Source organism: Pelophylax lessonae (genome assembly GCF_965119305.1).
Source record: "Pelophylax lessonae genome assembly, chromosome: 10".
Classification (NCBI taxonomy): domain Eukaryota; kingdom Metazoa; phylum Chordata; class Amphibia; order Anura; family Ranidae; genus Pelophylax; species Pelophylax lessonae.
Window position 1 is genome coordinate 134,282,780 of NC_138777.1, and position 25,237 is coordinate 134,308,016.

General features: G+C 42.7%; 1 protein-coding gene across 7 annotated transcripts in view; it reads left to right on the forward strand.

The window, feature by feature from the left end:
• Window positions 1–25,237, forward strand: part of NRXN2 (neurexin 2) — a 2,537,771-nt gene that overhangs the window by 1,569,571 nt on the left and 942,963 nt on the right. For all 7 annotated transcript variants that reach the window (XM_082270633.1, XM_082270634.1, XM_082270627.1 and 4 more), the window contains one exon: window positions 3,357–3,530. In XM_082270633.1, coding sequence (XP_082126759.1) covers window positions 3,357–3,530 — 174 coding nt within the window. The remainder of the gene's footprint in view (window positions 1–3,356; window positions 3,531–25,237) is intronic.

Genomic DNA, 25,237 nt, shown 5'->3' on the forward strand with positions numbered 1-25,237 from the left:
ATTGTATATGTACTGTCTCCCTCTAATATTGTAAAGCGCTGCGGAAATTGCTGGCGCTATAGAAACCCTTATAATAAGAATACTAATTTGTTCCATTTCACCAGGATGGACTTCGAATTGAACTATGCAAATGGGACCGCCTCGTAGGTAGACACCATTAGGTCCAGCACTCGCATGCAAGTCTGGAGGGAGGACCTCCTGTGGGACAGTAACAGATGAATCGCAGCATGCAACTTCTGGAGTTTGTCTACAGGAAGAAACACTCTCACCAGAGCTGAATCCAGAGTCAGACCCAGATAATCCAATTTCCTGGATGGAATTAGGGCAGACTTCTGGTAGTTCAGAAGCCAACCAAACTCTCCATGTTGTCCATCAATGCAGATGAGGACTCCACTTGCACAAGGCGGTCATCCAAGTAGCCCAGCACAGCAATAACCCGCTGATGTAGCAATGCCAGAACCAGGGCTAACACCTTTGTGAAGACCTGAGGAGCGAAGGCAAGATCAAAGGGTAACACCATGAACTGCCACAGCAAAGCAAAGGAAACACTGGTGTTGGGCACATATTGGAATGTGCAAGTAAGCATCTTTGATGTCGATAGAGGCTAGGAAATCCCCCTGATGTAGGGATGCAACCACTGTGCGAATGGACTCCATTCTGAATTTCTGTACCCGCACAAAACAATTCAGGGCCTTGAGGTCCAGAATCAGACAAACCTTGCCACACTTCTTTAGGACCACAAACAGGTTTGAATAAAACTTTGAAACCATTCTGATACTTGAACTGGGACAATCACTCTCTGAAGCAAAAGGTCCTGCACCATCCTGAAGAGAGCTTGCAGCCGGTCCAGGGACAGACGCACATTGGAAGGAAGGAACCTTTCTGGAGGGTAAGAACATAACTCTATCTTGTAACTGGACAGAATTACTTTGTGCACCAATTTGTCATTTACCAAGGAAGTCCACGGGCCTGGAAACCAATGAAGACGTCATCCCACCCCAGAAAGGGTGGAAGCACACCTTCATGCTAAAGGGGCCTTGTCTGTGGGTCTAGATAATCCTGCTCTCGGCTTGCCAGACCAGGACTGCTTGGAACCTCCCGAGGAGGGTTTGAAAGGTTTTGAACTTTTGTCAGTGGAGCCTGTGACAAGGCTTTTCCCCCTTCCCAGACTGCAGAATAAAAAGTGCTCTTCCCCCCGTGAGACTCTGAATGATGTCATCCAGGGTAGCCTCAAACAGATGATCGCCTTGAAAAGGCAAATCAATTAGAGCTTTTTCAGAGGTTTGGTCCACAGGCCAGCACTTAAGCCACAACACATGCCTAAGCACCATTGTCGAAACAGATAGCTTAGAAATCAAGGGGGGATCGCAGACAAATTGCAGCCCCTGGATCAACTGGTCTACCAACTCAACAAAGGCAGGGGGAAATTGCTCAACCCCAGCTCATGGCACCAAAGTTTAGCCCACTCAGTGAGAGTTTGCGACACCAGGGCAATGGCGAGGACCGGACATAGCACTGAACCATCAATAGTGAACATATCCACTTTTTTTGTCAGCCGAATCTTTAAAGGCTGGGGATTCCTCTACCAAATCATGGTTGCCTTGTTTAACCTGGAGACAGAAGGGTCCACAACTGTTGGCACAGTCCACTTCTTCAGAAGTGACTCTTCAAAGGGGTATCTTACCGCAAAGCATTTAGGAATCACACACAGATGTTTTGGATGCTCCCAATCTTTGTAGACAAGCTTGTCAAAATAGGAGGGATAAGGGAACACTTTTGCTGTGTGAGACGACTTGTGAGTGCCAAAAGGAATGGCTACCTCCGCAGCCGCTTCAGCTGCATCCCCCATCTTGAAAGTCTTCCGCACGGATGTAATCAGTGCGTCAACCAGTGCCTTCTCGTACGCTGCTACAGTTGTGGAGGAATCATCTTCACTATCTGATAAATCAGGGAGCATGGCTACAAGCCCCACATGGTGGGCCATGTCCATGGAGGCAGAGCCAGATTTAGCATCTGATGAGACAGATAAGGCAGGGGAGGGCAGGGGGGGGGGTTCTTTATGCTAGCCCGCTGCCCAAAGGCCACCTCCACCTGGGGAACAAAGGACTCCAGGACCACCATCAGAGCATCAATGAAAGGCTGGGACCCTGAGGGACCGCACAAAGACTTACCAGCCCATGGAAGGAACACTGGTCTGCACCAGGGATCCACGTGCGGCATCCAGGGGAAGAGGAAACCCAGGAGTTAACACCAGGGGAAAGGGAGGGACCCCGACAGCCATACTCACCACCCTAGAGGCTCCACTGTCATGACCGCCGCTCCTGTGTACGCCAGACCAATGAACAATGGCTGCCAGACTACACAAACATGGCCAGGACCAGGAGAGAAACACTCACAGGCCCCAAAATCATGGCGTCGACCATGGCAAAATGGCCACCACACGCGGTGCCTGCAAGGCTCCCAGGGAACATGAAAAAAGCTCACAATTTTGCAGTGGGAGGGGGACCCCGGCCGCAAGACCACTACAATAGCAGCAGCCACCCCAACAGGGAAGTCTGTCCCACCCGCGGCATGTCCGCAAGCCCTGCCACTGATACTGTGCTGCACACACCAGCCCACATCCACCACCGTCTCACCGCGCTACCCCGGGGGGGGGATGCAAGGATGGCCCACAGAGACCGCACAAAAAAAGAGAAAGCTGTGGCTTAGCATGTTGTTGGGTTAACTCTGAGGAAGAGGGCTTGTCCCCCAAAACGGGTAAGCCTACCAACCATGTGGCATTGCAGTAGAAGACGTCACCTATGGCTGGAGGAGTTTTTGGAAATGCCTTTTATTCATGTCTGTGAGTATGTAATTGTTTATGAGATTCAATAAACGTGTATGGTAGTAAGGCGCTAAGTGTTTGCACCCTGATGTGTGTGTTTTTTGCATTGCTGAACCTGAAATCAAAGTGGAACAATTGAGTTGTGTCAGATTGCATGTAACGTTGTAAAGTAATGAGTAAATGTAATATGATTCCATGTTTTAACTGCACAAAAATTGCAGCAAAACCCCTGAATTGTATCTAGCTTTTGTACTTGAAAAATCCTTATAATATTTTTTCAGCTGTTCTGCTTCTAGCTATCAATATGTAAAGTAAAACTCAACTGTTGACATCTCTTAAAGTCAACAACATGCCTGCTTAAGTACCCTTGATCACAAGTAAATGATCAATTTTAATGGGGGGGGATCTATTTTCTTCATATTTTTATTTTTTCTATTACCTTTTATCATTGTACTATTATGCTTTCAATGTATATGGTTATATGGTTTTACTAACCTTTTTATTACCTCTACTTTTATGCATTGTTATCTAGGTGAACTGTATATTGGTGGCCTTCCAAGAAATATGTATGTCACTCTTCCAAAGCTTGTTGCATCTCGAGATGGTTTTCAGGGATGTCTCGCTTCTGTGGATCTTAATGGACGTCTTCCAGATCTCTTGACTGATGCTCTCCATCGATTTGGTCCAGTAGTAAGGGGATGCGATGGTAAGATTAAAGTGCATGCCAAGGCAAAATGTAAAAAAAAAAAACATATACAATGCTTCCTTGGAATACATGTTTTATCCTTTTACCCAGTTCCCGTGCAGCCTATAGTCAAATGACGACCGGGTGTAACTTATGGTGTCCTCCCATGCTGCGCTGTGGTACGATCAGACAGGGATGACTGATCAGTGTACCGACCGCTGCCAGTACCATGTGATCACTGTGACCAATCACAGCAGATCACATTACAATTGTACACAATAAATGGCTTTGATTCATCCCATACTGTGAATGTATGATTGGTCACAGTAATCACATGGTACAGACAGGACCAATCACAGCTAACCACAAAAGGAAACACTGAATTAATCCATTTCATTCAGTTAAAATGGTTTCTTATAACAGTGAAATCCACTTGTATAAGCAATCATAATGTGTAAAAAAAAAATATCCAGATTACTTGCCCAGAGAAGCATAATGTTAAGATAACACTGTATTGCTCAAGTCACAAAAAATTAAACAAAAAAGAAAAAAAAAGTAATAAAACAAATTGAAAAAAATATATATAATTTTTTTTTTTTTTACTATCACCAGTCAGTGTTCCCAATCACGATCACACCAGTTTTATGATGACGCTGTACTGCACTGGCGATAGTATGTAAAAAATAAAAATTGTGACAAACATTTTGAAAACTTGCCATGCCTTATTCTAAATACTTTGCACTGTCTACTTTCCAAAATTGGGAAATTTGGGGAATTTTTTTTTTTGCAATTTCTTTTTATTTAAGGAATATGAGATATTACAAATCAAGAAAGCATATAAGAGGTATTTGTGACAAACAATAGTAATATATGTAATATCATAATAAAAACAACATAACTTGTGAGTATACAAGGAACAATGAAGTGATATCATAACATAAATAAATAAAACAACATTTCATGAAAAAAGGTAAAAACAGCGTTTTTTTCGTCAAGGGCTTCCCAAATAGGAGGGGAAAGAGTTGCTCAGGATTTGGATGTATTCTTCTGAACAGGAGAAGTCCTTCCAGTTGGACCATATATTATAAAGATTTAATGGATGTGCCTTTTATGAAACTAGTAAGATTTTCCATATGTTCTATATCCTGAATTCCTTGGAACCATTATCCTTGTAATGGTGCTGGTGGCTGAGCCTGACATTCAGAGGTAGCCAGCAGGATCCGGTAAAACAGGAACACGGACAGATCACACTGGTGGTAGACACAGGCTAGCCTGAGGTGCAGAGTCTAAGTGACATCAGGTCTTCACCAGAGCCTCTGATAGTGAGTATGGATTTTGCTGGTGCTGAACACCAGGTCGTGGTCCCCAGGGTCGCCCCACCAGGAGGTGAACAAGTCCAGAACCGGAAGCAGATAAGCCGACAAGGATAAGGCAGGGGAGTAGTCACAGGAACAAGCCAAGGTCAGGGAAGGCAGCAAGCAGATGAAGTAATGGAAAATCCGGGAGGTCAATCAGAAAGTCAACAGGATACAGCAGGTTCAGGATCAGGAGTACAGGTAAAGCTGCAGACAAGACAGCAAGGAACAAGTGTGTCAGTCACCTTTATATAGGCCACGTATGGCGCTAAATCGTGACGTTCTTGCGTTCGCGCATGCGCATTGGCAATCTTAAGTTCACCATTAAACGGGAACGAGTGAATTTGCACATGTGTATTCTTGTACACCCCCGGGATATCACTGTGCATAACTTACAGTCCTATAGTTGGAGGCAAAGATGATTTCCAAAGAGCTGGGATACAGGATTGAGCTGCGTTAACAAAAAATAATAATGATCATAATTTTGTATTTTTTTAGAGGAATGCTATTATGGTGTAAAAAGAAAAAAAACAAGGGTCTTTAGGAACAGGATGATCAGTAAACCTTTGAGTAAGGATATGAACTTGAGTCCAAAAATCATGAAGGCATGAACAAGTCCAGAAAATATGTAATAAATCCGTCTGAGGGTTGTCACATCGCCAACAGGAATCCGAAATAAGAGAATAAATTGAGTGTAATAATTTAGGGGTACGATACCAGCGAGAAAGAAATTTATATCCAGATTCCTGGTAACGATTACTTATAGAGGAACGAGTTGATAAGAATATTTTAGAAACATCTTGAGGTGTAAATGTAATATTCAGATTATTAATTTTCACACCAATTATATAATGATGCTGTACTGCACTGGTGATAGTATATGAAAAAAAAAATTGTGACACAATATTACTTAAAAAAAACTTTCCATGCCTCTTACTATATACCTTGCACTGTCTACTTTCCAAAATGGGTAATTTGGGGGATATTTACAGAAACAAAGAAAACATTTTTTTTTTCAAAGTTTTCTTTTTTAAATTAGCAAAAAAAAACAAAAATAAAAACCCAGTGGTGAATATATACCACCAAAAGAAAAATCTATTTGTGTGAAAAGCATTATAAAAATCTCATATGGGTACAGTTTCACAATTGTCATTTAACCACTTCCATACAGAGCAGTTACATCCCCATTCCTGCGCAGACTAATTTTCAGCTTTCAGCGCTCTCACACTTTGAATGATAATTACTCATACAACGCTGTACCCACCAAATTTTTTATCATTTTTTTTTTTCACACAAATAGAGCTTTCTTTTGGTAGTATTTAATCACCACTGGTTATTTTTTTTTTGCGATATACGTGAAAAAAGAGCGAAAATTTTGAAAAAAATACATTTTGTTTTAGTTTTTACTATAAAATTTTGCAAATAAGTAATTTTTTTTCATAAATGTGGGCCAAAATTAATACTTCTACATATCTTTGGTAAAAATAACCCAAATTAGTGGTTATTATTTAGTGTGTGTGAAAGTTATAGAGTCTACAAGCTATTGTGCCAATCATCGAAAATTGATCACACCTGGTGTACCGACGGCCTATCTAATTTCTTGAGGCCCTGAAATGTCAGGACAGTACAAATACCCCCCAAATGACCCCTTTTTAGAAATTAGACATGCCAGGGTATTTAGTAAGAGACATGGTTAGTTTTTTGAAGTTGTAATTTTTTCCCACAATTCTTGGAAAATGAAGAAATATATATATATATATTTTTTTTACACAAAATTGTCATAATGACAAGTTATTTCTCACACACAGTATATGCATACTTGCAATTACACCCTAAAATACATTCTGCTACTCCTATTGAGTATGGCGATGCCACATATGTGGGACTTTGTCACAGCATAGCCACATACAGAGGCCCAACATGCAAGGAGCACCATCAGGTGTTCTAGGAGCATAAATTACACATATAATTTCATTACAGCCAATCACACTTTTGAAGTCCCTGGAACCCCAGGACAATGGAAACCCCCATAAAATGACCCCCCCCCCCATTTTGGAAAGCAAACACCCCAGCACATAATCTAGGAGGCATGGGCTGCAGATAGGTACTCAGGTACTCTGATGGGCTGCAGGCAGGTACTCAGGTACACTGATCGGCTTCAGAAAGGTACTCTGGTACTCTGATGAGCTTCAGAGAGGTACTTGGGTATTCTGATGGGCTAGAGACAGGTACTCAGGTAATCTGATGGGGTGCAGATAGTTACTCGGGCACTCTGGGCTGGAGACAGGTACTTGGGTACTCTGATGACAGTTACTCGTTTACTCCGATGACAGGTACTCGGGTACTCCGATGACAGGTACTCAAAGTACCCGAGTACCTGTAATCAGAGTACTCGAGTACCTGTCATCAGAGTACCCGAGTACCTGTCACCAGCCCATCAAAGTACCCGAGTACCTGCCACCAGCCCATCAAAGTACCTGAGTACCTGTCATCAGAGTGCGACTAAATTACTGACCGTGCTCTGCGACTGATAGCGATCTGCGATTGACTGAACATGCCCCGCGACTGATGGTGCCCCGCGACTGACGGTGCCCCGCGGCCGGCCATGACTGACAGTGCCCTGCGACTGATGGTGCCCTGTGACTGACGGTGCCCTGCGACTGACTGAGCGTGCTCTACGCCTGAGTACCTGGGAAGACTGGTAAGTATCTTAGCAACTGGTGAGTATCTTAGCGACTGGTGAGTATCTTAGCGACTGGTGAGTTAAAAGGAATAGGTTCCGCGCTGTGGATATCTTAACGGATGAAGAAAAAGTAATTAGGCTGCAGCCTACCCTGAACTACAATCCGAGGACTGTATAAGCGAAGAGGTCAATGAATGGGTAATTGGCGGTGCCTGTATTGGATATTACGATGTGTGAATTTCAATAAATATATGTGAATGCAAATATAGATGTCTGTGCATTAATAAATATACATAGTTAATTTCATAAAAACAGCATATGGAAATTAAAAGTGATGTTAAAAGACCAACATATAAACCAATAGTGGTAATAAATCTCAATAATAAATTCTGAGTGCAATCATGTGATTAGATCGAAATATATAAATAAATAAACCAATATTAAATCAATTTAAAGTGTCAAGTGATTAGAAGGTGCTGTATTGGTGCACAGACACGAAGATAAATGGATATACTAGCAAAAAAGTATAAGATATAAGTGCAATAAAGTGCGAGAAGATAATTGATGGTAAAACAATAAACAATATAGTGACTGGCTAAAAAACTGGTAGTCCTAGTAGCCGGTAATGGTGATACAAAAAGGTACAATCTCGGATAAAAACCAGTGAAATAAAAGTGTAGTAAGTGCAAAAGTGTGCAAAAAAGCGATAAATAATTTAGTGACTGGCTAAATAGGTAATTCAGATAGCCAAACAAATGGCATTAGGAAATAGTCCTAAGAAATAGTCCAAATCCAGAGAAGATTAGTGAATGGATGAAATTCAAGGTGACCCCGTGGTGGGTAACTGGTGAGGTAAAGGGAAATCCCACTAGTAATTAGCCTACTTACCAGATATACCCACCCCACACAGGGGTATAGAGCGGGTATTAAGATGTCGATGGAATTCCTTCCCTTGGCCCCTAACTTCCTTCTAGATCAGGAGGATGTTGGAGGCCGTCCCTGGGGGTCCCGGGTGTCACCAGAGGAGAAACAGGATATAAAGGTCCTCTCCAATAGGAACAACGTTAAGTACGGTGTCCGTGGGGAAAAATTAAGCCACTCATCCGTGGGATCATACAGGACAAAAGAAAAAGGCCAAATAGTGTAATACCGTAAGGTTTATTAATGAAATCAAACAGAAATATGGGTACTTACAATAGAACAGGGAATACAAGCATGTAAACGGCATCCCGGAACGCAATGCGTTCCACCAATTTGCCGGAACCAGAAGTGATGTAACGTGATGTGATCTTAGTGACTGGTGAGTACCCCAGGTTTAGTATCAGGGGAGATAGAGGTAGTGTAGGTAAGGAATAGCAGGTCGTTACCATTATTCCCATAGAGTAGTGGGTAATAATGTCCGACAGGATTGCGGATGCCACTCAGTGCACTTCTTGCTCCATGTATGCGTTCCTTGATGAACCAATCGAGGGTGAATACTGCTGTGCAGGATGTGTGCGACTTGTTTCTCTGGAAGCCCAGATCCTGGATCTAGAAAACATAGTGGCAACACTGCGTAGCATCAACAACCTGGAAAGGAGCTTGGACATTGCCCATCAGGTGCTGGCAGGGGCTGGCATAGAGGAGGGAGGAGTAGAGGAGACGCAGGCATCAGAGGTAGGCAGTTGGGTGAACTTTAGGAAGGGTAGAGACTTGATGGTAAATTTGGTATTACTTTTACTGAAACTCCTTTAACGAGAAGAAAAAGGAGTTATAAAGATCAGAATATGTGATAACAACACAATATGGAAAAGTAATTTTTAAGAAAAATAAAAGTTAGTTAAAGACACTTTAAATCAACTCCATCTGCTCTCGGAGGACTCCTTTAAATGAAATGTCCCAAGAGCAGAGATAAACTCTTATAAAGAAACAACTTTAAATAGTGTATAATAACCCACTTAGAATGGGCTATATGAGCCTAGGCAGTAGGGGGGCAGAGGAATGACTTCATTTCTGAGTTAGTACTCTCCCTTCTCCACCCCAGCACCACAGTCCCAAATAACCAATGTGAACACAGTACCCTATCCAGTGCACTGAATTAACCCACACGTGTAATAACTAAAGAACCCAGTAAAGACACAGCCCTGTAGAGGTTAAATGACTTTATTAAGGTGGTGCACTTGATGACCTTCTTTAATGAAAGAACAGAGTACATTCAGAGAAGATTTGATAAAGAAAAGAGTTTGTATTGTGTGAGGGATCTTCAATTAAATCAGGCAAGCATTATTACTGTTGCGCAAAATGTGTCAGCATCATAAATTCTCCTGATAGAGCGATGCAGAAATAAAAGCAGTGGTTCAGGACTTTGTTTAAGAGGGATTTGGGCAGGTGCCCTCTCACCAATCCTGCAGTGATATACCCAGTGAATGTTCTGGAAGAGACAGTCCTTCCAGGTGACCCGACTCGTCACCTCGCCCTGGGATGATTCTCTCAGCTGATGCAGGTGCGTCCAGACATGCACCAGGGATCCTCCTTTAATCAGGCTGGTTGTCTTGAGCACAGGGGTGGGTCAACAGGGAAGATAGCAGCTCTCCCTCTCTCTTGCATCCAGTCTCTTCTGTGCCTCATGGAGAACTGATCTTCTACCAGCCAGGATTGATGCCTCTTCTCCTCCTCTTTTCTGAGAACTCTGGGAAATGTAGTTCTGTCATAACATAAGTTTATGGAACCATTGCAGGTGAAGACCACATTCCCCAGAATGCCCTGTACATTGCTGCTGAGTGGCTTCCTTCTCCCTGTCAATGAGAATGCAGTGGGAGGGAGCAGAACAATACAGAGTTACTTTTTTTTTGAGGTGAAGGAGGAGGGGGGTGGAATCCCCCGCAAGCACTGACAGGCTTTCTCCCTCAGAGAGAGCCTCGGTCATCTTCGCATGGCATGGGAGATGCAAGGCACCCGCTACACATGAATGACATGAAAATGAGGAAAATTTCAAGGGGTATGAATACTTTTTCAAGGCACTGTATATTAGTGATCGACTGATATCGTTTTTTCATTGCCAATACTGATATTTTGGCCATTGCATATTGGTATCAGCCGATATGGGCCAATATTTTGAACATTTAAAGTTTTGCAAAATAAACACAGTTTTCAACACAAATCTGTTACCGAACATGTTAATGTTTGATTATTAACATTTTTAACATTAAGGGCTCGTTCTTCACACATAAACTGCATGAAAACTGATAGGAAAACCGCACTTGCAGGGACATCAGTTTCACATCATCTGATTGTGAATGATGCATAAACTGCTTCAGTAACATTTCAGCATGTTCACCAGTTAAACGGCTTCTGTTTTTTCATAAATTGCTGCCACTCCCCAGTAGAGATGGCCTTGCGGTTCGCCCGGCGGTCGGTTTGTGGCGAATTTTGCTTGTTCGCAAATTCGCGAAAAGTCGGACTTTTGCCGATGTTCGCGAAGATGTCCGCGCCGCCATTTTCTTTTTCATTCAGAAGAACTTTGACCCATGACACAGCCATCAGGTGGAAACGGGACAGCCAATAAAAACATTGCAGCACATGGAAATGCCCCCTACCCTATAAATAGACCTGAGCTGTCGGCCATTTCACGTTCTGCTTTTTGCCAGCGTAGGGAGAGGTTGCCTGTGCTCATGAGGGAGAGATTGCCAGACAAAAATAGCTCTGTGAAGATCCACAAAAGTCCTTTTCAGGGCTGTTATTTTGGTATAGGTCTACTAGTATCTTTTCAGGTTGGGGGCAGGTATCCAGTCAGTGCTTTAGGGGCGGTTAGAGATCAGCAGCAGTCACACAAATCGCTCTGTTAAATGTCCACAAAAGTCCTTTTCAGGGCTGGTATTTCGGTATAGGTCCAGTCTCTTTTCAGGTTAGGGACAGGTATCCAGTCTGTACTTTAGGGGCAGTTAGAGAGATCGGCTGCAGTCACACAAATCGCTCTGTTAATGTCTACAAAAGTAAATTAAAGGGCTGCAATTTTTGGTATAGGTCCAGTCTCTTTTTCAGGTTAGGAGCAGGTATCCAGTCTGTGCTTTAGGGGCAGTTAGAGAGATTGGCTGCAGTCACACAAATCGCTCTGTTAATGTCCACAAAAGTCATTTAAAGGGCTGCAATTTTTGGTATAGGTCCAGTCTCTTTTCAGGTTAGGGTCAGGTATCCAGTCTGTGCTTTAGGGGCAGTTAGAGATCGGCAGCAGTCACACAAATCGCTCTGGTAATGTCCAAAAAAGTAATTTAAAGGGCTGCAAATTTCTTTCTTATTGCTGTGCAGTGCACTAAAAAAGGGGGGGGGGGTAATCCACAGTATAATATACTTTGTGGAAAGCATATTATAGTGGATTAGTAGTATTATTGTGCATTGTGCAGCATTGTGACAGGTGTGGTAACTGAGCATTGCTGCAGCAATACTACAAACAGTGCCAAACTCCCTGGCCAATTTTTTGAACAACTGGTGTGATAGACCAGTGGCTTCCCAATACCACATATTGAAGTGGGGTGTTATCTGAGTATACTTTTACAAGTGTATTTGTGTCCTGAAACAATATTGCCTGTTTTGCTGAGTTAAGTGTGATACACACAGTGCCAAACTTCCTGGCCAATTTTTGAACAACTGGTGTGATAAACCAGTGGCCCCCAATACCACATATTGAAGCAGGTGTTATTTAACAGTATACTTTTCTAAGAGTGTATTTTAGTCCTGCAAAAATTTGGCCTCTCTTGCTGTGTTGACTGTGCTACACACAGTGACAACAGTTACTGGCCAATTATTTCTAGAACTGTTGTAATAAACCTGTGGCCCCCCAATACCACATATTGAAGCGGGGTGTTATCTGAGTATACTTTTGCAAGTGTATTTGTGTCCTGCAACAATATTGCCTATTTTGCTGAGTTAAGTCTTATACACACAGTGCCAAACTCCCTGGCCATTTTTTTGAACAACTGGTGTGATAAACCAATACCACATATTGAAGTGGGATGTTATTTAACAGTATTCTTTTCTAAGAGTGTATTTTAGTCCTGCAAAAATTTGGCCTCTCTTGCTGTGTTGATAATCAATAAATTATCAGCGCAACCAACTAGTGAAAAAAACAAAAATGGTATGAACAATTGAAACAGCAAATTAATACTGGTGCAAATAAGTATACAAATATCAGTGCAATAATCCGGGTGCAAACACAAATTGTGTAACACCTCACAAATAATATGCAAATACCTATAAAAGTGCTGCGCCAGAAATACTTAATCAATATATAAACAGGTGATATTGCTGGTGTAATAAATATCCAAAGAGTCTAGAATAAAGTCCATAAGTGTCCAAATAAAGGTGAAAAGAAGAAACTTCCAACAAGGTAGTGAAAAAACCAAGGTGGTAAGAAAATCATAAAAATTTCTTCACAAACACTGCTGTGCATATATCCCACCACCGGCTAGATTGGCCTCTCACCTCAGCCACAGACCCATAAAGGGTCAGAGATCGCATATATCAGCTGTAGCAGCCTGGGGATTATCCTCTCCTAGCTCTCTCAGACAGCCCAACATAGATCACTCAGGTGGGGATTGATGAACTCCAATCAAACTCAGAAATTGGTGTATATATAAAACAAAGGGGACATATATAGTGCTCTCCGTCTGAATACCAATGTCTTTATTAGATATAGTAAAAGGTACTCACATTTAGCAGCACTCAGCGGTGCACGCAATGCAGACAAATACACATGCAGCTGAGACAAAGGGAAAGTACAATGTCAGGTACGCAGGCTCCGTCCCCTGTACGCGTTACGTCAGAGCTAACCAATAGCCTTCGACTTCTTCAGTAGGGGTGGAGACTGCTTGACCTACCCTTCATTATAAAGGTGCCTCCCCTTGTAAGGGTTCATTCCAATTGGATATGGCTCGTATGATCCGCCCTGCATAATTACACAGCTCACACCGGAACCTGAGATCGGGGAACTCGATCTACAGTGTCATGCTATGCATATGCATAAATGGGTGAAAAAAGTAATCTAATGCAGCCAATCCTGTCTATATAGGTAAACCAAATAGAAAACTGCGTACCTACGCCCACCATTTCCCTGAGTCCTTCACAGATATGTAAATACCGATCATTAAAAACATAAATAAACATAATTTGAAATTACAGCCTATATTTAATACATACTCAAAACTCATATCGTATATATATCTTGATCATATCGTATATATACATATTAAAACAGTATATAAGATATTTTAAAATTAAAAACACCTATTTGGAAAGTCTCAATAAGTCAGCAATGCCATATGTATGCAACCACTCGACACATACACCTATATACGCCCTGAGATATTATCATAAAAATCCATTGTTTAAAAACATGTGTAAAATCAATTGATAAAAATCAGAAAATGTTACAAAATATTAAAAAATATATTTTATCATACCAATAAAAGTAGAAAAAGGTATTATATAAATCCCGAGACGGTTAAAAACCTAAAAAAACGTTTTAAAAATGTAATCGACGATCACTGATAAAACAGTTCAAGTCAAATTCTATATTGAGTTCTCTGGGTGACAGAACCTTTGCTTCATACACCCAGAAGGACTCTCTTTTGCCCTCAATGTTTGTGGGCTTGTTCAATACCCCAAAATTGGAGAGAATTGGGTTTTCTGTCGTGTACCTCCCTGAAATGCCTGGAAACATTATGTGAAAGTTCACCCTTCTTGATGTTTATGATATGTTCAGCTATATCCGTACATTCAGGGGTCTCGAGGTACGACCCACATACTGGAGCCCACATCCGCATTCCAGCATATACACGACTCCTATCGTGGAGCAAGTGATCAAGTCTTTCATTTGATATTCTCTACCAGTGCTATGAGATGTAAATTTTTTTTAGCATGGCGACAAGGACCACATTTCCCACAAGCTTGGAACCCTGAGAGGAACTGGAATACAGTGTTCTTCTGAGGTCTCGGGGGACTTATGACCCCAGGTGCTAGCCTATCTTTTAAAATGAGTGACCTTCTGTATATAAAACCTGGTTTCTCAGGGAGATGGGGTCCGAGAATTTTGTCTTGTCTCAAGACCCCCCAGTGTTTTTTAATAATTTTTTCAACCTGTTTATGTTGCGTATTAAAATCTAGGATTAATCTAAATTAATTTGCTCTAGGCTCAGATTGTCTCTTATTCGCCAAAAGAGTATCCCTATCCAGCGCTGATACATATGCTAGATCGGATGTTACTTTATTCATATCATATCCCTTTGCACGGAACCGGTCAACTAATATCTCAGATTGAGAGATAAAGTCTTCTTGGTTGGAGCAGTTTCTTTTAACCCTGATCAGCTTTCCCTTAGGTATATTAAATAACCAGTTCTTATGGTGACAGCTGTCCATAGGTAAGTAAGCGTTTCTATCGGTCGGTTTAAAATAATTTCTTGTGTTTATCTGACCATCTTTAATGGACAGCTCCAAATCTAAAAAATGTAACCTCTCCTTTCTTTCGTTCCATGTTAATTCGATACCCCTATTATTAAAAGTATAAAAAGATTCATCAATGCCTTTCCATATTATCAATAGGTCATCTATGAATCTCTTATAAAAAATCAATTCCTTAGGTCGATTGAATAAAACCACTTCCTCCTCCCACTGAGCCATAAAAAGATTGGCTACACTGGGGGCAAACCTTGCCCCCATAGCCACGCCCTTAATTTGTAAAAAATAGTCACCATCGTACCAAAAATAATTATGAGCCAAACAAAATTTTAGACTCTTTAACCACTTGCCGACCGCCGCACGACTATCTACGGCGGCGGTCAGCCCCTCACAGGCAAAGTGACGTAGGTCTACGTCGCTCGCCTGTGAGGGTTTAGGGAGCGAGCGCGCGCCGCCGGAGGCGCGCTCCCGCTCCCGCGTGGTCACGGACCCCCCCGTGCGTGTGACCGGCGGACCCGATCGCCGCCGGCCACTCTGCGATCGGCGGGGGAGAGGGAGAAAGTCAGGCAGCTTGTGTAAACAAGCTGCCTGTCATTCTCCTCTCTGTATGAGAGATGATCACATGGATCTACTATGTAGATCCATTGATCACTCTGCATACAGTTGAAGCCACAGCCAATCACAGTTAGAATCACGCCCCTAGGGACACACACAGCCCCTCCCTCTCAAATAAAGTTAACCCCTTCACTACCAGTGTATTTTTACAGTAACAGTGCATATATATAGCACTGATTACTGTAGAAATGTCACTGGTAACCCCAAAAGTGTCAAAAATGTCAGTCAAGGGTCCGATCTGTCCGCCGCAATGTCGCAGTACCGCAAAAAAAATCGCAGATCGCCGCCATTACGCGTTAAAAAAAAAAACAACAAAAATGATAAAAATCTTTCCCTTTGTTAGTAAACGCAATAACTTTTGCGCAAACCAATCAAAATACGCTTTTTGCGATTTTTTTTACCAAACATAGGTAGCATAAAACAAATTGGCCGAAAATATTAAAAAATTTTGATTTTTACATTTTTTTGGGGGGGAATTTCATATAAAAAAAAGGGAAAAATATTGCTATTTTTGCAAAATTTACGCTCTTTTTTTGTTTATAGCGCGTGATCAAAAAATCGCACAGGTGATCAAATACCGCCAAAAGAAAGCTCTGTTTGTGGGAAAAAAAGGACGCCAAATTCGTTTAGGTACAGCGTCGCACGACCGCGCAATTGTCCGTTAAAGTCACGCAGTGCCGAATCGCAAAATACCCTCTGGTCGTTTAGCAGCCAAATCCTCCGGGGCTTAAGTGGTTAAAATAAATCTTACATGTTCTATATCCAGATCTGTGTCTGTTAAAGACCATGCCACGGTTCCATGGCAGCTTCATGTACAATTATTGTATAGAGGGAGCTGACGTCAGCCGTAGCTATAATGCAGTCCTCGGATATATTAAGCTCCTATAAGATCTGGATGTCATGTTTTGTATCTTTAATAAACGCTTTGGTACGGGTGACCAAGGGTTGGAGGTAGAAGTCTATATATTGCCCCAACCTGGAGCTCAGGGATTCTATACCATTAATAATGGGTCTCCCACTAGGAGCCTCAATACTCTTATGTACTTTAGGTAGGAAATAATAATTGGGTTTCTACATGTCAGGGGATTGAGATAAAGTGCTTCTTTTTTGTTCAGGATCCCTGTATCAAATCCTTTTTTAATAAGTGTCTCCAACTCATTTTTATATTGAATTACTGGATTTCCTCTTAATTGAGAATAGGTACTAGAATCTGACAATTGTCTATTCATCTCATTCTTATAATACTCTACACTCATTACTACAATACCGCCCCCTTTATCAGCTGGGCGTATCACTAGCTGTTTGTTCTGTTCCAAACTCGAGATACCTTTTCTTATCCATTGTGGATCTTGTACTTTTTTAATTTTGACATGTTCCAAATCATGTGCTACCAAGTTTCTAAACACCTCACCTCATAGAATCCCTGAGCTCCAGGTTGGGGCAATATATAGACTTCTACCTCCAACCCTTGGTCACCCGTACCAAAGCGTTTATTAAAGATACAAAACATGTCATCCAGATCTTACAGGAGCTTAATATATCCAAGGACTGCATTATAGCTACGGCTGACGTCAGCTCCCTCTATACAGTAATTGGACATGAAGCTGCCATTGAAGCCATGGCATGTTCTTTAACAGACACAGATCTGGATATGGAACATGTAACATTTATTTTAAAGAGCCTAAAATTTTGTTTGGCTCATAATTATTTTTGATACGATGGTGACTATTTTTTACAAATTAAGGGCGTGGCTATGGTGGCAAGGTTTGCCCCCAGTGTAGCCAATCTTTTTATGGCTCAGTGGGAGGAGGAAGTGGTTTTATTCAATCGACCTAAGGAATTGATTTTTTATAAGAGATTCATAGATGACCTATTGATAATATGGAAAGGCAGTGATGAACCTTTTTATACTTTTAAAAATAGAGTGAATTTTAATAATAGGGGTATCGAATTAACATGGACCGAAAGTAAAGAGAGGTTACATTTTTTAGATTTGGAGCTGTTCATTAAAGATGGTTTGGATAAACACTAGAAATTATTTTAAACCGACCGATAGAAACGCTTACTTACCTATGGACAGCTGTCACCATAAGAACTGGTTATTTAATATACCTAAGGGACAGCTGATCAGGGTTAAAAGAAACTGCTCCAACCAAGAAGACTTTATCTCTCAATCTGAGATATTAGTTGACCGGTTCCGTGCAAAGGGATATGATATGAATAAAGTAACATCCGATCTAGCACATGTATCAGCGCTGGATAGGGATACTCTTTTGGCGAATAAAAGACAATCTGAGCCTAGAGCAAATTCATTTACATTAATCCTGGATTTTAATACGCAACATAAACAGGTTGAAAAAATTATTTAAAAACACTGGGGGGTCTTGAGACAAGACAAAATTCTCGGACCCCATCTCCCTGAGAAACCAGGTTTTATATACAGAAGGGCACCCATTTTAAAAGATAGGCTAGCACCTGGGGTCATAAATCCCCCGAGACCTCAGAAGAACACTGTATTCCAGTTCCTATCAGGGTTCCACGCTTGTGGGAAATGTGGTCCTTGTCGCCATGCTAGAAATAATCGTAAAAAAAGGAAAAAAATTACATCTAATAGCACTGGTAGGGAATATCAAATTAAAGACTTGATCACTTGCTCCACGATAGGAATCGTGTATATGCTGGAATGCGGATGTGGGCTCCAGTATGTGGGTCATACCTTGAGACCCCTGAATATACGGATAGCCGAACATATCAAAAACATCAAGAAAGGTGAACTTTCACATAATGTTTCCAGGCATTTCAGGGAGGTACACAATAGAAAACCCAATTCTCTCCAATTTTGGGATATTGAACAAGTCCACAAACATTGGAGAGGGGGTAACTACATCCACCAGCTGAGTAAAAGAGAGTCCTTCTGGGTGTATGAAGCCAAGGTTCTGTCACCCAGAGGACTCAATATAGATTTTGACTTGAACTGTTTTATCAGTGATCGTTGATTACATTTTTTAAATTTTTCTTAGGTTTTTAACCATCTCGGGATTTATATAATACCTTTTTCTACTTTTATTGGTATGATAAAATATATTTTTTAATATTTTGTAACATTTTCTGATTTTTATCAATTGATTTTACACATGTTTTTAAACAATGGATTTTTATGATAATATCTCAGGGCATATATAGGTGTATGTGTCTCCAACTACAAGTTATTGTCCCGTTGGTATACCCCGCGGAAAATGCATATTATCTCTCCGGCCATCTCCCCGTTATGTTGGAGGGGATGCGGATATACTGCATCGCACGCACACATCTGGTGGCACTGTTCAATAATACAACCGTTCTGGTCGGAAGTCCTTCGGCTTATACATGTGATCACGGAAGTTACGATTCCATCAGATCCTTGGGTTGTCCTGCTGCATGGGACTAACATGCCGCTCTCTAAGTACAAAAGATCAATGATCCCTCACATGCTTAATGCGGCCAAAGCCCTAATCCCCGCCCTCTGGGGCTCACCGACCATTCCCATGATACGTCACTGGCTACGGAAAATTGATACGACTTACCAATTAGAGTAACTTACTTTCATAGCCCGTGACAAACTGGACCATTTTCACTCTGCCTGGCAACCTTGGTCTTCTTTTAAAAACACCTCTTCCTACATGGCCCTACTCACTGAGGACGCCCCCCCCTTGGTTTATCACCTTCTAATGTAATCTTATCTGATTAAAGTTTTTATTATTCGGTACATAAGTTACCCATGGCCTACTTTCCCACCCTCCTCTCCCCCCTCTTACCCCCCTTTTTTCTTTTCCTGCTGCTCTTTCCTCTTCTTTCCCTTTCTTTTCTGCTTTTTTGTATCCTTTCACTTTCATAAAGGCGCTCTCTGACATTGGTTTTATGATGCAAGATGTTGTGCTATCAGTATGTTTTCTCAGACTTTTCATGACTGGGTGTGCTTGACGCGCACTGAGATGTTCCTGCACTCGTTGATACTGTTCCATGGCTATTTACCGTATTTAATGTCGGATTGTATGGTCTATGTTCTGTTTTTCTTTGTCTTTTTGAAAAATTTTCAATAAACAGAAATTAAACAAAAAAAAAATATAGGTGTATGTGTCGAGTGACTGCATACATATGGCATTGGTGGACTTATTGAGACTTTCCAAATAGGTGTTTTTAATTTTAAAATATCTTATATACTGTTTTAATATGTACCTTTAAGATATATACAATATGAGTTTTGAGTATGTATTAAATATAGGCTGTAATTTCAAATTATGTTTATTTATGTTTTTAATGATCGGTATTAACATATCTGTGAAGGACTCAGGGAAATGGCGGGCGTAGGTACGCAGTCTCCTAGTTGGTTTACCTATATAGACAGGATTGGCTGCATTAGATTACTTTTTTCGCCCATTTATGCATATGCATAGCATGACACTGTAGATCGAGTTCCCCGATCTCTGGTTCCGGTGTCCTGAGGCTGTGTAATTATGCAGGGTGGATCATACGAGCCATATCCAATCGGAATGAACCCTTACAAGGGGAGGCACCTTTATAATGAAGGGTAGGTCAAGCAGTCTCCACCCCTACTGAAGAAGTCGAAGGCTATTGGTTAGCTCTGACGTAACGCGTATAGGGGGCGGAGCCTGCGTACCTGACATTGTACTTTCCCTTTGTCCCAGCTGCATGTGTATTTGTCTGCATTGCGTGCACCGCTGAGTGCCGCTAAATGTGAGTACCTTTTACTATATCTAATAAAGACATTGGTATTCAGACGGAGAGCACTATATATGTCCCCTTTGTTTTATATACACACCGATTTCTGAGTTTGATTGGAGTTCATCCATCCCCACCTGAGTGATCTATGTTGGGCTGTCCGAGAGAGCTAGGAGAGGATAATCCCCAGGCTGCTACAGCTGATATATGCGATCTCTGACCATTTATGGGTCTATGGCTGAGGTGAGAGACCAATCTAGCCGGTGGTGGGATATATGCACAGCGGTGTTTGTGAAGAAATTTTTATGATTTTCCTACCACCTTGGTTTTTTCACTACCTTGTTGGAAGTTTCTTCTTTTCACCTTTATTTGGACACTTATGGACTTTATTCTAGATTCTTTTGATAAATTATTACACCATCAGTATCACATGTTTTTATATTGATTAAGTATTTCTGGCGCAGCACTTTTATAGGTATTTGTCTCTTGCTGTGTTGATTGTGCTGCACACAGTGACAACAGTTACTGGCCAATTATTTGTAGAACTGGTGTGATAAACCTGTGGCACCCCAATACCACAGATTGAAGTGGGGTGTTATCTACCTTTTTCCAGATATACTGCGATTCTCTAGAGACTTTTGTCACAGGGTAATTAACAAACATGACAGGCAAAGGAAGAGGCAGACATGTACACAGGGCTGGTAGGGGTAGGGCAGGAGCAGTAGGCCGGAGCCAAACTGTGAAGTTTCAAAAGCCACATGCAATTACGTCAAAGGATGTACCAGACTTGGTTGTGTGGCTCACTCAGCCTTCCTCTTCTGCACCCTCCTCATCCTCTCTATCTGCAACCTCTTTGCTCTCTGCTGTGTGCACCCCCAAAGACACCACCACCACCACATACCCTCCGCTTGAGTCACTGGAATTATTTTCCGATCCATCACAAGATGTTTGCGATGCGCAGCCATTGTTGGAATCAGATCAGGAAGAGGAGGTAGCAACAGCCGCCTCTCAGCAGTCTGAGGACAGTACCCAGATCAGCCCAAGGAGGTTGGTCACCGCTGTTGCTGCCTATTCCGAGATCTCGAATGTTAGTGGTGGGGAAGGTGACGTGGATGATGATGAGTCTATGGACGTCACATGGGTAGCCACAAGAGAGGAAGAGGAAGGGAGTTCAGAGGGAGAGACGGACCGGCAAATAGGGAGGAGAGGCAGGCAGAACGTGCATTGCACAAGAGGTACAAAGCAGACTGCAAATGTATCAGGAGCGAGCCATCAACTATGTACAGTCACATCTGGCGCTCCCAGGACACCGGCAACTTGGCTCAGCAGTGTGGGCTTTTTTTAATGTGCCCGTTGCTGACAACAGTGTTGCCATCTTCAGCCTTTGCAGTCAACGCATAAGTCGCAGTAAGCCCAACACTCACCTAGGGACAACCGCCTTAAGAAGGCACCTGAACTCTCATCACAGAGCCCAGTGGGAGAAACACCGTCAGAACCCACAAAGCCACACTCCAGGCTCTCACCATCCAGCCCCTTTTCCTCTCTCCTCACATTTGTCCTCCACTCCACCTGCCATGATGCCGTCGTCACGTAGTTCTGGAAAAAGGCAGGCTTCTGTGGTCCAAATGTTGGAGCAGAAAAAAATGATGATGCCGGATAACCCTCTTGCCCAACGTTTGACTGCTGGCTTGTCGGAACGGATAGCCCGCCAACTACTGCCATATCAACTGGTGGACTCTGAGGCCTTTCGCAAATTTGTGGCCTTTGGAACACCACAAAGGAAGGTCCCAGGCAGGAAATATTTCTCACAGAAGGGCATTCCAGAGCTGTATGGTCATGTTCAGTGGCAAGTTAATATATCTCTGGCACACAGTGTTGGTGCCAAGATACATCTGACCACAGACACAAGGTCTAGCAAACACGGGCAGGGAAGGTATATCAATTTTACTGCCCACTGGGTGAACCTTCTGACGGCCGTCAAGTATGTAACCCGTTGCACCCTTGTAGGTTTAGTTGTACCGCCAGGAATTGCAAGCAGGCCTGCCTCTTCTTCTCCTCCATCCTCCCTCTCCTCCTCGGCTGACTCCTCCTCTTCCACTGCTACCGTCTCTTCCACTGCACCGCCCAAGATCCCCAGAACCTATTCCACATGCCAGGTGAGACGTTGCCATGCTGTGCTGCGTCTGTTGTGCCTGGAAGCCAAGAGCCACACTGGCCGCCATAAGTGACATCATACCTTAAGCCTTCTTTCTGGAGCATGCATTGCGTTGTGTCATTGATCAAGCCGTCGAGGAGCAGGAGAAGGAAGATGAGGAAGTCGCAATGTTGGATGAATTCCCAGTGGGTGCTACTCCATCTGAGACAAATCAACAGCAGGAGTCTAAAGAGGAGGATGGTGCCGGGGCGGATGAGGAGGAGCAAGAAGAGCATGCTTTAAACCTTTCTGGGATCCCTGGTGTTATCCGTGGATGGGGGGAGGAGAACGAGGACAACATTATCCTAGATGATGAGCTGGAAGCAGGCCACTACACCGCTTCCAGTTTAGTGTGAATGGGGGCCTTCATGTTCCAGTGTTTTAAGGGGACCCCCGTATAAAATGCATAAAGGCCGAGGAGCAGTACTGGGTGGCAACGTACTTAGACCTCCGGTACAAACACAAAATGGCGGAAAGGTTACCACAATCACAGAGGGCGGTCAGAATGCAGGGCTTCCAGGCCTTGCTGCGGAAAATGCTGCATTCTGCTTTTCCGTGCGCTGGCAGAGGAATTTCCAGTCACAGAGAGACAGTTGCGGGGAGCAATTCAACTGCGCCTGCAAGAAGAGGGCAGTTTGAAGATGTCTTGGTCACTTCAGATATGAGATCCTTCTTTCAGCTGAACCATCGACAGCTGTACTCCGGATCCGGCATGAGGGAACGCCTAGACCGACAGGTGTCCGACTGCATCGGGTTAACGGCCGATGTGGACGCTCTGAGGAGTGATGAACCCCTGGACTACTGGGTGGGCAGGCTTGACCTCTGGCCAGAGCTTGCACAATTTGCAATTAAAATGTTGGCTTGCCTCCCGTCCAGTGTCCTGTCCGAAAGGACATTCAGCGCAGCAGGGGGGATCGTGAGCGATAAGCGCACTCGCCTAGCTCATGACAGTGTAGACTATCTCACATTTATAAAAATTAATAAGGCATGGATCTCTGAGGAATTCAACACTTGTGACCAGTAGACCATGTTTCATTGAAATTCCTCATGCCAGGCCACAAATATCTGCCAGACCGCCATCCACCCAAATCAATTCCTGGTCCTTGTCTTCGCTACATACAGTGGCATAAAAGGCATTTCATGACCATTGAATGGCAAATTTTTGGGGCCTTTCAGGGCCGACAATTATTTTTTCTGTGAATGCCTAATGTACCTCCAGACACCAAATACTACGTTCTTACCTGTCAGGTAAACCCATGTGGGCTAATTTTTGGGGCCTATGCAGGCCGACACTTACTTCTGTATACTGTGAATGCCTAATGTACCTCCAGCCATGAAATACACTACGTTCTTTGCTGTCATTTAAACCCATGCAAGCTCATTTTTGGGGCCTATACAGGCCGACACTTCTGTATACTGTGAATGCCTAATGTACCTCCAGTAATCAAATACACTACGTTATTTGCTGTCAGTTAAACCCATGTGGGCTAATTTTTGGGGCCTATACAGGCCGACAATTACTTCTGTATCCTGTGAATGCCTAATGTACCTCCAGCCATCAAATACACTACGTTTTTTGCTGTCAGTTAAACCCATGTGGGCTAATTTTTGGGGCCTATACAGGCCGACACTTACTTCTGTATACTGTGAATGCCTAATGTACCTCCAGCCATCAAATACACTACGTTCTTTGCTGTCAGTTAAACCCATGTGGGCTAATTTTTGGGGCCTATACAGGCCGACACTTACTTCTGTATACTGTGAATGCCTAATGTACCTCCAGCCATCAAATACACTATGTTCTTTGCTGTCAGTTAAACCCATGTGGGCTAATTTTTGGGGCCTATACAGGCCGACACTTACTTCTGTATACTGTGAATGCCTAATGTACCTCCAGCCATCAAATACACTATGTTCTTTGCTGTCAGTTAAACCAATGTGAGCTAATTTTTGGGGCCTATACAGGCCGACACTTACTTCTTTATCTTGTGTATGCCTAATGTATCTTCAGCCACAGAATACTAAGTACTTAGCTGTCAGGTAAACCCATGTGGGCTAATTTTTGAGGCCTGGAATGGCCGACACTTACTTCTGTTACCTGTGAATGCCTAATGTACCTTCAGCCACAGAATACTACATTCTTAGCATTGAAAAACAATGGGTCTGTAAAGGTTCCGTCAAATTGTGGAATGGATGCGGACCCATTTTACAGATGTGTGAATGGACCCTATATGTATTAGACATGTATTTACCGGCTGCTGTCAGTTCTGGCTGATTTATGAAAAAAAAAAAAAAATTCTTGCTGTAAAAAAAAAAAAATTAGGGCAACTTTTACAATTGCAATACTTCTGTTATGACATTGTCCATGTGCTGGGAGTATTTGTGCACAGCTAGTACATATTTTGTGGCTGCAAATATGACCTAAAGGTTTTTAAAGTTCGCCTCCCATTAAAGTCAATGGGGTCCGCCACGAACTTGCGGTTGACTTGATGTTCGCAAACCGCCGTGGCAGATGTTCGTCCATCTCTACTCCCCAGTGTGGGATCCTTGCATCACTTTTGTATTCAAAACCAATTGCCTTTTTGTCCATCCACTGTCAATGAAGTGGCATGTAAGATTCATTAGTGACTCTGTTTGTCCTCCTGACTAGCACCCTGGCACCCTGTTTTGGGACGGGGGCTGATGCCTGGCAGTGTGGGTTACTGGATGGCACCCTGCTGTGGGTCTGTGGCTG